General features: G+C 38.2%; 1 protein-coding gene across 8 annotated transcripts in view; it reads right to left on the bottom strand.

Annotated features, from left to right (window-relative positions):
- The window catches only part of LOC150080016 (oxysterol-binding protein-related protein 8-like), a 464,021-nt gene that overhangs the window by 117,853 nt on the left and 331,005 nt on the right, over nucleotides 1-15,163 (bottom strand). For all 8 annotated transcript variants that reach the window (XM_090383709.1, XM_090383711.1, XM_090383710.1 and 5 more), the window contains 2 exons: nucleotides 14,861-15,128; nucleotides 6,818-6,984 (listed from right to left, as the gene is read on the bottom strand). In XM_090383709.1, the coding sequence (XP_090239835.1) occupies nucleotides 6,818-6,984; nucleotides 14,861-15,128 (435 nt within the window). The remainder of the gene's footprint in view (nucleotides 1-6,817; nucleotides 6,985-14,860; nucleotides 15,129-15,163) is intronic.

Here is a 15,163-nt window from a genome sequence, read left to right as displayed (position 1 = left end):
AAAGGGTGCAAGAATATTTGCTGATGCTATCGAGGCAGTGTTGGGGGGGGGTCGGAAAACTGCTAGCTTGGGGGGATACAAGGACTAATAGTTTAACAGTAGCCGCAGACGGAGGTGAAGGTGATTCTTGCACAATTTCTATCAGAATAAGTAGCGACCTGGAGCAAGGGGTATTGGGGGTTTCAGGGACGGATGGTAGTCATCGTGAAATAAGTGGGTATATGGGATGTGTTAGGGTAACTAGGAATAGGAATGCTTACATGTATACCAATGCTAGAAGTATAGTAAATAAATTTAATGAATTTGAAGTGTTGGTCAAGACATCAAAGGTGGATATTGTTGGGATATCAGAGACGTGGTGTCACCCAGATATAAGGAATGCAGAACTGGAATTTGGAGAGTATAATGTTTACAGAAAGGATAGACAGGTTAGGAAGGAAGGATGTGTTATGCTGTTAATTAAGAAAAACATAAAATCAAAAGAAGTGCACCCAGTTGATATAGATGAACAGTGCACTGTTGAGTCAGTTTGGTGTGACATAAGCACTGCAAAAGCAAAAATAAGAGTAGGAGTGTGTTATAGGCCTAATGACTCTAATGAGTACAATGAACAATTGAACAGAGAAATAGTGGGCTAGTAAATCGGAATGTCTTATAATGGTGGATTTTAACTTCCCAGATATTGATTGAAACTTGTGGGTTGGTCACTCACATACTAGTCAGACTATTGTGGATTTATTGGATGATTGTTTTCTGCAGCAGCATGTTCGAGAGGCAACCAGAGAAAGTAATACTCTTGATCTGGTTATCAGCAGTGATCATTCGTGTATTAAGAATTTACAGATAAAGGAACCACTAGGTGGCAGTGATAACAGTGTACTGATGTGGGATTTACTTAAAAATTTAATTATCATCAGGGGTTAAGGAAAGTGTTTTTGCTTCCGTAAAGGTGAGTACAGTGGTCTCAGACAGTTTTTAAATTCTGTACAGTGGGATCACTGACGATGTTACCAACAGTAAATTCTAAGTGGGAAGCATTCAAGGAATTAATCGTGGATGCTACTAAAAGTTTCATACCTATTAAGAAATATTGTTCAAGGTTTAGGCCTAAATGGTTATCAAATGAACTAATGAGACTCTTAACAGAGAAGAAAAATGCATGGGATGCATATAAATTATCAAGCGACTCAGAAACCTATGGCAGATATAAGCTAGTCTGTAATCAGGTTACAAAGGAGGTTAGGCAGGCGAAGGTAGATTACGAGAAATCCTTGGCAAAAGATGCTAAGAAAAACAGTTGATGATCCTGCTCAGATAGCAAACAAACTGAATGGCTATTTTTGCATCTACATTCACACATGAGGAATTATTAAGGTTTGAAAATGGCAGAAGGTTATCAAATTGTAGCAGGGTACTTAATGATTTTGTAATAACTGAGAGCAAAGTGGAGGAGAAATTGTTGAAGTTAAACATAAGAAAAGCACCTGAGGTTAATGGGATCTATCCAGTTATATTAAAGGAGGCGGCAAAGCAACTAAACCAACCCTTAGCCATAATTATGAAAGCATCCTTGGACTCAGGGGAGGTTCCCACTGACTGGAGATGTGCAAATGTATCCTCAGTTCACAAAGGGGGATCGAAGGGTGACACGAGTAATTACAGACCAGTTAGTTTAACTTCTGTTCCGGGTAAAATAATGGAGTCACTGGTTAAAGATGCATTGCAGGATCATCTAGACAAGACTGCAGCAATAATTCAGACACAGCATGGGTTTGTTAAGGGAAAGTATTGTCTGACAAATTTGATTGGTTATTATGATGTGGATGCAAAAAATAATTTTGATATCATATATTTGGATTTCAGGAAAACTTTTGACACTGTTGCACATGGAAGACTATTGTACAAATTGGAGCAGAATGGTATTAAGGGTAAGTTGCTACAATGGATAAAAGGATGGTTGAGTGGGAGAAGACAGAGGATGGTAATCAATGGGTGCTGCTCTTCGTGGACTAATGTTATTAGTAGAGTATCACAGGGTTCAGTGTTGAGTCCACTGTTGTTTTGTATATTTATCAATGATATTGATGAAGGTATATCAGGCTTAGTGCCGAAGTTTGCAGATGATACAAAGGTTGGCAGGGTTGTTAATGACAGTAATGGCAGTGTGCTACTGCAACAGGATCTAGATAATTTGGGCAGATGGGCTAAGAAGCGGCAACTGAAGTTTAACCTTGACAAATGCAAAGTACTGCATATGGGTAGAAGTAACCCCAGAGAAACGTATCAACTGTGTGGTACTACACTTAGAGTGGTAGAAAATGAAAAAGACCTGGGAGTAATTGTGCAGTCAGATATGAACTTTTCTGAGCAATGTAGACAGGCTGCCAGGACAGGTCATGGGGTTTTGTCAATGATATATAGGAATTTTGCGAGAACGAAAAAGGAGGTGATTGTCCCTCTGTATAAGGCAATGGTCAGGCCACGCCTTGAGAACTGGTACAGGTCTGGAGGCCTCATTTTAGGAAGGATGTCGATTTGCTTGAGCGTGTACAGAGAAGGGCAACAAGATTGGTGAGGGGAATGAAAGGATCCTCTTACCAAGAGAGGCTTAAGTTCTGCAAATTGCTGTGGCTGGAGACTAGGCACCTGCGCGGTGATCTGATTGAGGTGTATAAGGCCTTGAATGGGTTGAGAACGCTGAATTCTGATGGGATCCTTCCACTTGTTCAGATTACGAACCTAAGGGGCCATAAATTCAAATTAAGAAAAGGCAGAGGTAGAATAGATGTGCGGAAATTTGCCTTTAGCCAGTGGGTGGTTAATTGCTGGAACAAACTTCCATCTGTCATTGTGGAAGTTGAGAGGTTGAATAAATTTAAGGGAGGAAATGGGCAGGCATTTGGAGGGAATGGTGTGATTTTTGGCTGATGCTGCATAAGCTCATACACTTGCTTTTTTGCATCACATGCCACTACTACTACTACTTTTGCCCCTGGCCGTACTCTATCTTGCACAATATATTTGCCATTTCCCTGACAATAACCACCTCTTGTGCTGCCTGATGCACAAGTGTGAGCGCTGGTGTTGAGTTGGGCAGCTAAGCTTGATGGACCCACCATTTTAATACCTTTCAGAGCATCTACCCTAATCTTCACATTCTCATGAATGCCCAAAAAATGCTGAGAAAACGCTTAATTCTTCACACTTTCAGCACTGAACACATACAAAGATGACACCTTGGCTGTATCACATCTAGTTTCAGAAGATTGGTAAACACTGCACAAGTTGTACATTTCGTTAGGCCATGATTCTTTGGAGAATCATGTCCTAACAAAAGGAAAAAGTCCATCAGTCAAATCTGTGTACACACACATGGGTCAAAACATTATGACCACCTCTAAAATATGATGCTGGTTCTTCATATGCAGCCAAAACAGCTCGTACCCAGCGAGGCATGGACGCTACAAGATTTCTAAATGTGTTGTGTGATATCTGGTACCAACACGTAACTAGCAGATCCTTTAACTCCTGTAAGGTCTGTGGTTGAGATGCCGCAGATCAGAGTTGCTGTTCCAACACAAACCACAGATGCTCGATGGGATTGATGTCTGGGGAATTTGGAGGCCAGGGTAATACCTGAAAGTCTTCCTCATGTTCCGCAAACCAGTCAAACAATCCGGGTGGTGTTGCATGGTGCATTATTTTGCTGAAAGACGGCACCGCCAGAGGGGTAGACCATTGCCATGAAAGGGTACCTGGTCAGCAATGATGTTTAGGTACGTGGTAGACGTTAGAGTGGCCAGCACATGGATGACTGGACCCAGGGTATCCCAGCAGAACATCGTCCAAAGCATTACACCGGCAGCATCACTTTCCCAGGTAAACAACGCACACGTACCCAGCCGTCCACATGGTGTAACAGGAAATGTGACTCAAGGTCCAGTTTCGATGCTCACGTGCCCATTGTAAGCATTGTCGCCGCTGAACCGTGGTTAGCATAGGCACTCAGAGTGGCATAGGCCACTCTGAGTGCCTTTCTGATTACTGGCTTGTTGCACCACAGTCGCCCTTCTGTTACCACGAGCATCCCACCAGCCGTGCTGTTTCGGGTATGCTCTGACCCAGTCGTCTGGCCATTACAATTTTGCCTTTGTTAAACTCTATTAAGTCCACTGCCTTTCCCATCTGAAGAACAAGAGTAACACTGATTAATGGAGCTCAGTATCAGGTGTTTTTTTATATCATGTTCTGATCCGCGCACACCTGCGTGGATCAGGACAGGTGCTTTGATTTGCATGACTCGCTAGTCATGTTTTGGCTCATTGGTGTATATAATTAATAAAAATACAATCATCTAACCTATTTGTCTACACACACAGGGTGTCTCAAAAATACACGGCATAACTTTAGGAATGAGTTCCTCATATGTAGACAATAAAAATGTTTTATATCAACATAGTTCCGGAAATGCCTGGTTTCCGAGTTTAAGGTCTGTCTATGACACAACTGTTCACAATGTCCACCTTCTGCCTGAATACAGGCCTCACATGGACTAGCGAAGACGATGTCAAATTCCTGGCATGTTTTGTATTGTCTCACAACCTGCCACAATTCGATTGGGAAAGAGTTTCCACATCAGCTACCAAAGTCAAATACACCAATGACTTTAAATAGCCCCACAAGAAGAAATCTAGTGGGTTTAAATCAGCTGAGCGTGGAGGCCAGGCAGTTGGTCCACCCCTCTACTTCAGGAGTCTTAGTTTGGTTTGGTTTGGGTTTTATTGGCGCATCAGCAACTGAGGCTATAATGCGCCAAATACCGGTCATAAATAAAAAGTTAAGATCTTCGGTGACCTAAGGAGTTAGGCCACCATGTCGAGCTATAAAAGGAGTAATAGTACAAAACATGAACAAAGGAATGACAAATCAATTTTAAATACGAGAAAAAAGGTTTACTGATTTTAAAAAGTTAAAAACAGCAGACACATTGTCATTGTCGGATAAAATCTGACTGAGTGTATAAGGCTCAGCCAGATGACTAAAAGCGGTAAAATAGAATTCACGTTCGTGTATAAAACGAGGACACTCAGTTAAAATGTGCCGTACACTTAAATAGGTGTCACAGTTCTCACACATAGGACAGTCATCTGCCCTCAGCAAAAAGGCATGTGTAAGATGACTGTGTCCTATGCGGAGGCGAGCTAAAACAACTTCCTCTCTGCGATTTCTGCGCAGACTAGACTGCCAATGTCGGATTACAGGCTTTATCTGATAGAGCTTGTTTGTGACTTGCTCATGCCAGGATTGTTGCCATTGGGACAGTAATTTATCGTGTATTAGCTGCCTGTAGTCTGTATAGGGGACTAACAGGCACCAGGAGTCTTAGATCTTGGTCGTCCTCTGTCAGAAGCATGAGGTGTAAAGGTCCCATTTTCACAAAGGCAGTGATGGATACCTTCAAACGTTTTCCTGCCTGGTCATCTTCATTCTGGGAACCTTTTGTGGTACAAATGATGAGCCTCTAGAGCATTGCCATCCGCCAACCCGTACATAAAGTGCATATCTGCTTGCTCCTGATTTGAGTACATGGTCGGAATGGAAAACCACCATATTACCACTAATTACCTGCAGGAGATAAGACATTCCTGTTAATAACTCAAGAATCAAGCATTTACGGAACTATGTTGATATAAAATATTTTTATTGTCTACATATGAGGAACTCATTCCTGAAGTCATGCTGTGTATTTTTGAGACACCGTGTGTGTGTGTGTGTGTGTGTGTGTGTGTGTGTGTGTGTGTGTGTGTGTGTGTGTGTCAAACTTGAAATTCAATGAAATCAAGGAGAGGAGACAATGAAATCAATGGCCTTGGTAAGCTCATTTCTTCTAATAACCAACATTTATACCTAGAATTCTCCAGCAAGATGTTCTGCTCAGCTGTTCATTTTCTTCCTATCTTATTGGAATAGTTCCTCGATTGTTTTACTCACAGATGCATGCCAGCTTAACATTCACTTGGGCCCAATACCAATGGAATAAGTTACATTAAACCAATATTTATTAGTTTATAACCTGTGGGATAGATTTCTCTGGTTTTTTAGTTGTCATTCAGAAATTGAAGTTCATTTGAATTACATGCAGACAGACAAATAGACAAAGAAATGTTAATTGACAAATTTCTACTGGTCCAAGTTCAATTAAATTGAGGAGACTTGACAAATTTTTCTAATTCACTGTAAGTCAAGCTAATTACATGTGGATGGATGCACAAAAAAAAAAAAAATAATAATAATAATAATTTCTGGGTTTGTATTCATCTGATTTTAATGATATTTGAGATATCTCGGCATATCTTTCTACCAAACATAAAAATGTTATGAAAACGCATCCACTAGGAGCAGAGCTGTTACATGCATGCAGATGTGGAGAAGACAACAGGCACTTTATGCATATAAGCTAAAGTGCCTAAAAAGCTTGATAGGGAATTTGAATTTACTTATTCTCAATTACATACTGCAATGCACATTAGAGTAAACAACAGTGTAACTTAACGTTACACTAAGTCAATATAAACATAAGCTACTACTCCAAGACAGAGCAGGCTATAAAGTTCAAGAATAGCATTGTTAGAACAATTGCAGTAATTTGTTTATAAAAACAATCATCAGAACTGGTTAATTCCAATAGCATTTTGTATTTCAGAAAGAAGAATATGATAACAAAAAAAAAAAAAAAAAAATCCCTATTTGAAATGTAAAAATACTGGATAAGTACACAGATAAAAAATATGTCCATTTCTCTAACACAGATACTTACAATTCCAAATTCTTCTGCTTCATCTTCAACATAAGGGGTTTCCAGTGGCCCTTTATCTGGTTCATCTTCCACACAACGGACTTCTGATTCAGAGTCAGTGGAATGAACACTGTGGAGATCATGTTCACCTTCATGATTGTCATCTGTGTGGATATCATCCTCCAAGTCTGCAAATGAATCGTGGTATGAAATAGTACCAAAAAAAAGTTTAACATTGTTTAGTGATGAAGACTCAGTTAACATTTGGATATGCAATGCAAAAGACAAATATACACACAAGCATCAAAAAATTCCACAGGAATAAATTTTTAGGCAAATATAATATTTAAAAATAATTACACATCAAAATTGTCAAAAACCTCAATTACATTTTTTTCTACATCAGTTATATAACCACAAAATAAAACTAAGTTTTTTTTATGAATTTCACTGATTGCAGTCATAAAAAAAACATAAAAGTGATCCCATTCGGACATGTGGCAGGCCCAAAACCAAGTTGTGTCATGGGACAAGTAAATACATGGGTATGTGTCAGAGTTACTAAGGAGCAAAAACAAGTGTAGGCATATTGAATGTAAATGTAAAAATAATGAATAAGTAAAAGCGTAGTAAACAAATTTAAAGTGAAACAAATCTGGTTATTTCATCAAATGCAGACATAAGGAATGTGGAATTTAAGTATGGGCAGTACAATGTGTACAGGATAGGAAGGGCAAAATGGAGTTATGCTTGGGGTTTAGAAGCATGTAGATTCTATAGCAGTGCAACCAGCTGACAGGTGTGGTCAGTGCAATGTTATGTCAATTTGGTGTGACATAAGCACTGAGAAAATAAGAATGTGAGTAGATGTGTGTTTGAGCATGCTCAATGTTGATGGGATTCTTCCTCTTGCTCAGAATAATCGCCTGAGAGGGCATAAATTCAAATTGAGGAAAGACGGTTGTAGGACAGACGTGCAGAAGTTTGCCTTTAGCCAGCGGGTGATTGATTGCTGGAACAAACTTCCATCTGTTGTAGAAGTTGATAGCTTAAATAGATTCAAAGCAGAACTTGACAAACATTTGGAGCAAGTGGATGGGCAAAATAAGGGTTTTTTTTTGGCTGATGCTATATAAGCTTGCTTTCTTGCATCACATGCCTTTGCTAATGCTAATAAGCCTAACAACTGTGATGAGTATAATAGACAACTATAAACGCAAAGAAGGGATCAGTAAATCAGAATATCTTAAATTGAGGGATTTTAATTTTCTGAATATTGACTGAACTTGTGGGTTTGTACTTGCACGGCAGAAAGACTTTTCTGGATTTTTCAAACAACCATTTTCTACACCAGCATGTTAGAGAGGCAACAAGAGAAGGCAATACTTGATCTGATTAACAGCAGTGACTCTTTATGCATTAAACTGTCAGATAAAAGTACCACTATGTGATAGTGATCAACTGATGGGAGATTTACTTCAGTACTGTCAAGGTCAAAGGGAAGGGTTTTGCTTTTCTAAAGGTGTCCACGATGGTCAGACAATTTTTGAATTCTATTCAGTGGGACCGATTGAAAATTCAGTTTTTCATCCCAATTAAGAGACATTGTTCAACATTTAAACATAAATGGACATCAGATGACCTCATGAGGAGATAAATGTATAGGATGCTAATAAATTATCACGAGATACAGAAACTTATGTTAGGTAGAGGGTAGTCTGCAATCAAATCAAAGTGGGTCAGGCAGGCTAAGGCAGATTACAAGAAGTCTCTGGCAAAGAATATGAAGTAAAGTAGCAGAATTTACTTATGTAAAACCTGAAAAGGATGAATCACATTGATGTGTTAGTTATAAATATTATAACTGATGATCCTGCCCAGGTTGCTCACAGGCTGAACAAGTATTTTGCATCTACATTCACACATGAGGAATTTTTATTTTTTGGGTATGAAGATGCCAGAAGTATATCAAATTACAGGAAAACATGATTTTATGATGACTGAGAGAAAGTGTAAAACAAGTAGCAACTAGACATAAATAAGGCACCAGGGGATGATGGGATTTCTGATTATATTGAGAGAGGCAGCAGAAAAGGTCAGCAAACCTGCTGCCATAACTATGAAGAATCACATTCATGCAAATTCCCTTTGGACTGGAGATGAGTCATCATCATCATTCGAAGGGCCAAGCCTTGTCACCATAGAGATCTTTTTTCTCCACTCAACCAGAATTTGGGCTTCTGGTTTTACTTCCCTGTAGTTCATTCTTGAGAGTCTGAGCACATCATCAAGTAGTGCGATTCATGGTTGTCCTCTGCTTCTTTTCCCTTCAAGCTGCCCTTTTAGTATGTTTACTATCAAATCACTGTCTCCAGAGATGCCCTAGGAACCATCTTCTTTATTATGGTTTTCTTGATTGTTCTTTGTTCCTCAACTACTCAGAGGACATTTGTCTTTTTGTCTCTCCAATTGAGTTTCATCAATGTTCTCCAGCAAAACACCTCAAATGGTTCTATTCTCCTCCAGTCTGTTGCTGTTATTGACTATGTTTCACATCCATACAGCAGTACACGCCATATATAGGATTTCACGAATCTCTTCCTCTTTTCTTTGTTTATCTTGCTTGCAATAAATGATTTTTTTCCTAAGTGCTTCTTTCACTATTGCAATTCTTTTTATTTCTAAATGGCTTTTGCCACCCTCTTGCATGTTGCATCCAAGATATACTTGTTATCTATTTCATCTGTTTTTCTTTGACTTTTTCCGGCAACCATTATTTTTGTTCTTTTTTGTGTTAATTTTGAACCCGTATTCTAAGAAAGCTTCTTCCATTACTTCTTTTGTGTTTTCAACTCTTCTTCATTTACCACTAGCGCTGCTATATCATCTGCAAAACATATGAATTGCACCTGTACTCCTATGTTTATTCCTTTGGTTTTAAACTTCACTTTCTCTAGTGTCCTCCATGTAAAAGCTAAATAGTAATGGTGATAATGCACACTCCTGCCTAACTCTTTTCTTATCTCACTATTACTTCATTATTTTGAAATTCAATTTTTGTCGTTTGATTTTCATATAATTTTTTGATGGCTCGCCAATTTCTCCAATAAAACTGGGCCTTCTTCATGACTAAAAAGATTCTCCCAGAGAACATTGTCAAATGCTTTTTCTAGATCAGTAAAAGCTGTGTGTCTGGTTTTATTTATGATTATTCTTTGATCTACAATTGTGCATAGCGTTAAGATGGCTTTTCGTGTTCCTCTTATATTTCGAAAACCAAACTGATCTTTGCTTAAAACCTCTGTTTAAGTAATTCAGTGTTTTATTATGTCCAAACTTATTTGGATGCATGGCTAAGCAGACTGATGGTTTGGTAGTTTTTACACTCAGTCGCATTTCCTCTTTTTTTGCAATGTCACTGTCCGGCTTTGAAAAAAGTCATCCACATCTTTTCTTTCTTCATAGACTGCTTTTATGATATTAAACATTTCTTTTCTTGTTTTGTCTCCTGCTTTACCATTGGGGATCTCATTTAGAGTTCTTCTATATTCTAATAGGTCTGGCCCCAAACAATCCTTTTACTTCATGTTTGGCCTCCAAGGCTTCCTCACTTATTTGGTTGTCCTCATAGAGGTCCTCTTTCCATCTTATTCCTATGTCTCTATTTCTAATCAGTAGTTTTCCATCTTTATCTCTTATTGCTGTGCTTTTGGTTTTAGGGTCTCGAGTATATGTGGCAACTATCTTGTATGCTATGTCTGTTTTTCCATCGTTTAAATTATCTTCAACTTCCTTGCATATTTCATCCATTCACTTTTCCTTCTGCATTCCTCTGTCACTTTATTTCTTACTCTTCTGTAATATTCATGTCTTTCAGCTGTATTCTTCTTTCTGGCTTTGTTTCTTTCTACAATCAGGTTGAGAATTTCACTTGTTATCCATGGCTTTCTTGGTTGTAGTCTCATTTGTCCAATTACTTTGTTCGCTGTATTTTCCAGTCTCTTTCTCTAACTTCCATTTGATCTGAGTACAATGTGTAAATGTCGGACCTAATTCACACAGGGTTATCAATGCCAAGGATGAGTAATTACACACCTAAAGCTTGACTTATGTTCTAGGGAAAATAATGGAGGTACTGGTAAAAAAAAAAAAAAAAAAAAAAAAGGGTAAAGTGCAGCCATTATCAACCCACTGCAGGATGGAAGCCTCCTCAACAATTCGTGCTGAGGGAAATGGACCATAATCTGCCACGCTGGTCCAGTGCGAGTTGGCAGATCGACCATATTCAGCAGTCAGGGGCATGAATCCCGGTCTACTCAAAGACCATGTGCTACTGCACTCCCGCTACTGAGGCCGTACTGGTTAACAAAAGTAATGCAGAACCATATTGACAGAAATATGGTCCTGCATTACTTTTGATTGCTGTTTAACTATACTCAGTTAAACAGAAATCACAAAATGGATTTTTTAAGAGTCAATCATGCCTCACCAAACAAATTGAATACTATGATGAAATAACAAAGGAACTGAATGCAAAAAAATAATTTTACATCCACTTCCTTTGTTACTCCATCACATACTTAAATTTCAGTAACGCTTCTGATACTCTTGCACATAAGACTACTTTATAAGTTAGAGCATTGTGGCATAAGGGCAAGTTGGGTAAAGGGATAGTCGATTTGGAGACAGTTGTTATCAATGGGCATTTCTCTTCTTGAGCAAATTTTATTAGTGGAGTTCCCCCAAAGATTCAGTAAAGGTGAAAAACAGTGGCCTCAGTTTTTAAATTCTAAACTGTGGGACCAACTGATGTTACCAACAACAAATTCTAACTGGGAAACATTTAAGGAATTAGTCTTGGAAACTACTACACTTTTCATATCAACTAAAAAATAATGTTTGAGGTTTAGGCCTAAATGAATGTCACATGAAATAATGAGACTCGTAGCAGAGAACACTGCATGGGATGCATCTAAATTATCAGGTGACATAGAAGTCTGTGGTACATAAGCTAGTCTGTTACCAACTCACAAAGTAGGTTAGGCAGGCAAAGGAGGATTAGGAGAAATCTTTGGCAATGGATGCAAAGACTTATTTACTCATGTAAATTGTAGAAGGAAAGGGATGAATCAGATTGATCCACTTGGTATCAATGGTTGGATTATTGATGATCCTGCTCAGATAGCTGACAAACTAAATGAGTATTTTGCATCTATAGTCACACATGAGGAATTCTATAGAGAAGTGGAGCCCAGAAGTTCATTTTCTAATGGGCAGCTAAATGATTCTGTAATAACTGGAAGAGAAATTGTTGAAGATAAACATAAGAAAAGCACCTGGGGTAGAAGGGATATATCCATTTATATTAATGGAAGCAACAAATGAAGTGAGCAAACCCTTAGCCATAATTAGGAGAGCATTCTTGGACTCAGGGGAGGTCCCAATAGACTGGATAAGTGCAAAAAAAAAAAAAAAAGGGGGGGGGGGTGAACCCCGGTCTACTCAAAGAACATGTGCTACTGCATTCCCGCTCATGACCACTCGGCTACTGAGGCCAGACGGAGAGGTGCAAATGCATCCCCAATTCACAAAGGGGGATCAAAGGGTGATACCAGTAATTACAGATCTGTTAGTTTAAATTCTGTTTCTAGGAAAGTAATGGAGTCACTGGTTAAAGAAGCAATGCAGATTCATCTAGACAAGGCTGAGTTATAGTTCGAAGTCAATAGATACAGCATGGTTTTGTTAAGGGAAATCTTGCCTGACCAATTTGATTGGATACTACGATGTGGTCACAAAGGAACTGGATGGAAAAAATAATCTTGATATCATATTCTTGGATTTTATGAAAGCTTTTGATACTGCTGTTCATAAAGGCTGCTGTAAAAATTGGAGCATTATGGCATTAAGGGCAAGTTACTGCTATGGATAAAGGGATTGCTGAGTGGGAAGAAGCCAGAGTGGTAATCAATGGACACTGCTCATTGTGGATTAAATGTTATTAGTAGAGTCCTCCAGGGTTCGGTATTATGACCATTGTTGTTTTCTATATTTATCAAATATACTGATAGTGTAAAGAGGCTTAATATCCAAGTTTGCAGATGATACAAAGGTTGGCAGGGTTGTTAATGACACTACACTGCTGCAACAGGATCTGGAAAAGTTGGGCAGATGGGCTGAGAGGTGACAAATGAAGTTTAACATTGACAAATGCAAAGTACTCATATGGTTAGCAGTAATCCCAGAGTAATGTATTAACTGTGTGGTACTATACTCAGGGAAGTGAAGAATGAAAAAAACCTGGGGGTTATTGTGCTGTCAGATATGAAGTTTTCAAAGCAGTGCAGACAGGCTGCCAGAGCAGTTCATGGTGTTTTGTCAATGATGTAATTGAATTTTGCTAGCAGGGATAAGTAGGAGATTATCCCTTTCTATATAGGGCAAGGTCAGGCCACACCTTGAGTACTGCATGCAGGTCTGGAAGGCTCATTTTAGGAAGGATGTAGAGCTGCTGGAATGAAAACAGATGGGCAATGAGATTGGTGAGGGAAACAAAGGGTTGCTGTTACCAGAAGTTTGCAAACTGCAGTGTCTGGAGACACCTTTGAGGTCATCTTATTGAGGTGTATAAGACTTTGAATGGTTTAAGCAAGTTAGATGCTGCTGGAATTCTTCCTCTTGTTCAGATTACATACTTGAGGTGGCATAAATTCAAACTGAAGAAGACAGTTGTAGAATAGATGTGCGGAAAAATTGTCTTCAGCCAGCGGGTGGTCTAATGCTGAACAAACTTCCATCTGTCATTGTGGAAGTCCATAGCTTAAATAAATTCTAGGAAGAATTGGACAAACTTTTGGAGCAAATGGATAGGTGAATGGGAAGTGGGTTTTTTTTTTTTGGGGGGGGGGGGTGTAAGTTTGCTTTCTTGCATCATATGCCATGACTAATGCTAACACCATTTTAGAGCTGTACCCTCAAAATGTAAGGAAGACTAGATCTTGCCATGATTCATCATAACCTCAAAAGATATCAATCATAACACACTAAGAAAGATGTGGGAGAGGATTGCTAGAGATTTGCTCTGGAGGAGGCTAATTGTGTATTTCACTACTTCAAGTCTCCAATAAACAAAGTGCTAGTATTAAACTGGTTGATGAGACTGGTTTATTTAGATGAGGTGGTACTGTACCAGTTGATGAGAAATAAGTTGACACTGGGTGACTTATTTTTGAACTTAAAAAAATTGGTACCTGAAGAATGAACATTTTCAGTATTAATAGAATAATTAAGTTCCAATTACAATTAAATAAACATTGACCACATTAAAAAAATCCTAACAGAATGGGTATGTGTTGGGGGGGAAGCATGGTAGCTGTTCATTAGAATTACAACATTATTATTCACACACCATTTTCAAATGCTTATGAATGAAAATTCATAGTTTATTTTTTCAAATATTTTAATAACATTATTTTAGTGTAATTTTGTACACTTGATTTCCTATCAAAAAGAAAATAACAATCCCTTTAATCATTTCAACAATCAGAAAAATGCTTCATTCTATGAAAATAGAAAATTTTTTTATACTTGTTTTAATTATTTCTTTTTTTGATATAAATTTGTTTGTGTTAATAAGGTGGGAATGAAATTATTTCTGGGGAAGAGACCATCCATCCTTTGGAATAAGCAGAAATAAACTTTACTACCAGCAAAGTTTATTTTTGCTTCTGATTTTTTGTTAAAGAAGGTTGTCTGTGTGCTGATCATTTCATTTATAAATTACTGTTTTAGGAAAGTAACAGAGAAGTGAATAAGTGACATATAATAGATATTAAAAAGAATTAAGTTTTTCCTAAAACTATTATTATGAATTGTGAACATGACAATTTAATTTTTAATTACAGTAATAACATTGGCAACCAGGAAAAAATTTATCTGAAAATAAAATATACATATATCAAATAATACAAATATTATGCAAGTAGCAGTATAAAAGCTCAAACTTATTATCCAGCGTATAGTATAAAAAAATTCTGCATTTATAAAGCCCATATAACAAATTACCTTGATCTCTGAAGTGTTTTTCTAAATCGCTTTCATTCCATTGTGTTTGCTGTTGCCTTGTGATGCACTCTGGAGGTACACACTGGGCTGATGGTGATGACCTATCTTCCTTAGAGCTCATAGTTCGCATAAGAAGTGAGGAACACCTTAGTGCCAATTCCAACGCATCCATCCAACATTTCCCTGCAGCTTCTGATGGTGCCCTGAAGATCAGATGGGCTACAGGAAGTGGCTGGACTAAAGCGCCTATTGTTTCACCCTGAGGTCCCTGTAAAGTAGTAACCTTAAACAACTTATTCTGAA

This window comes from Mastigoproctus giganteus, chromosome 10 (assembly GCF_048544385.1).
Source record: "Mastigoproctus giganteus isolate SK-2022 chromosome 10, ASM4854438v1, whole genome shotgun sequence".
NCBI classification, from domain to species: Eukaryota; Metazoa; Arthropoda; class Arachnida; order Uropygi; family Thelyphonidae; genus Mastigoproctus; species Mastigoproctus giganteus.
Note: the sequence above shows the minus strand (reverse complement) of the source record. Positions and strands in the feature narration are given on the sequence as shown.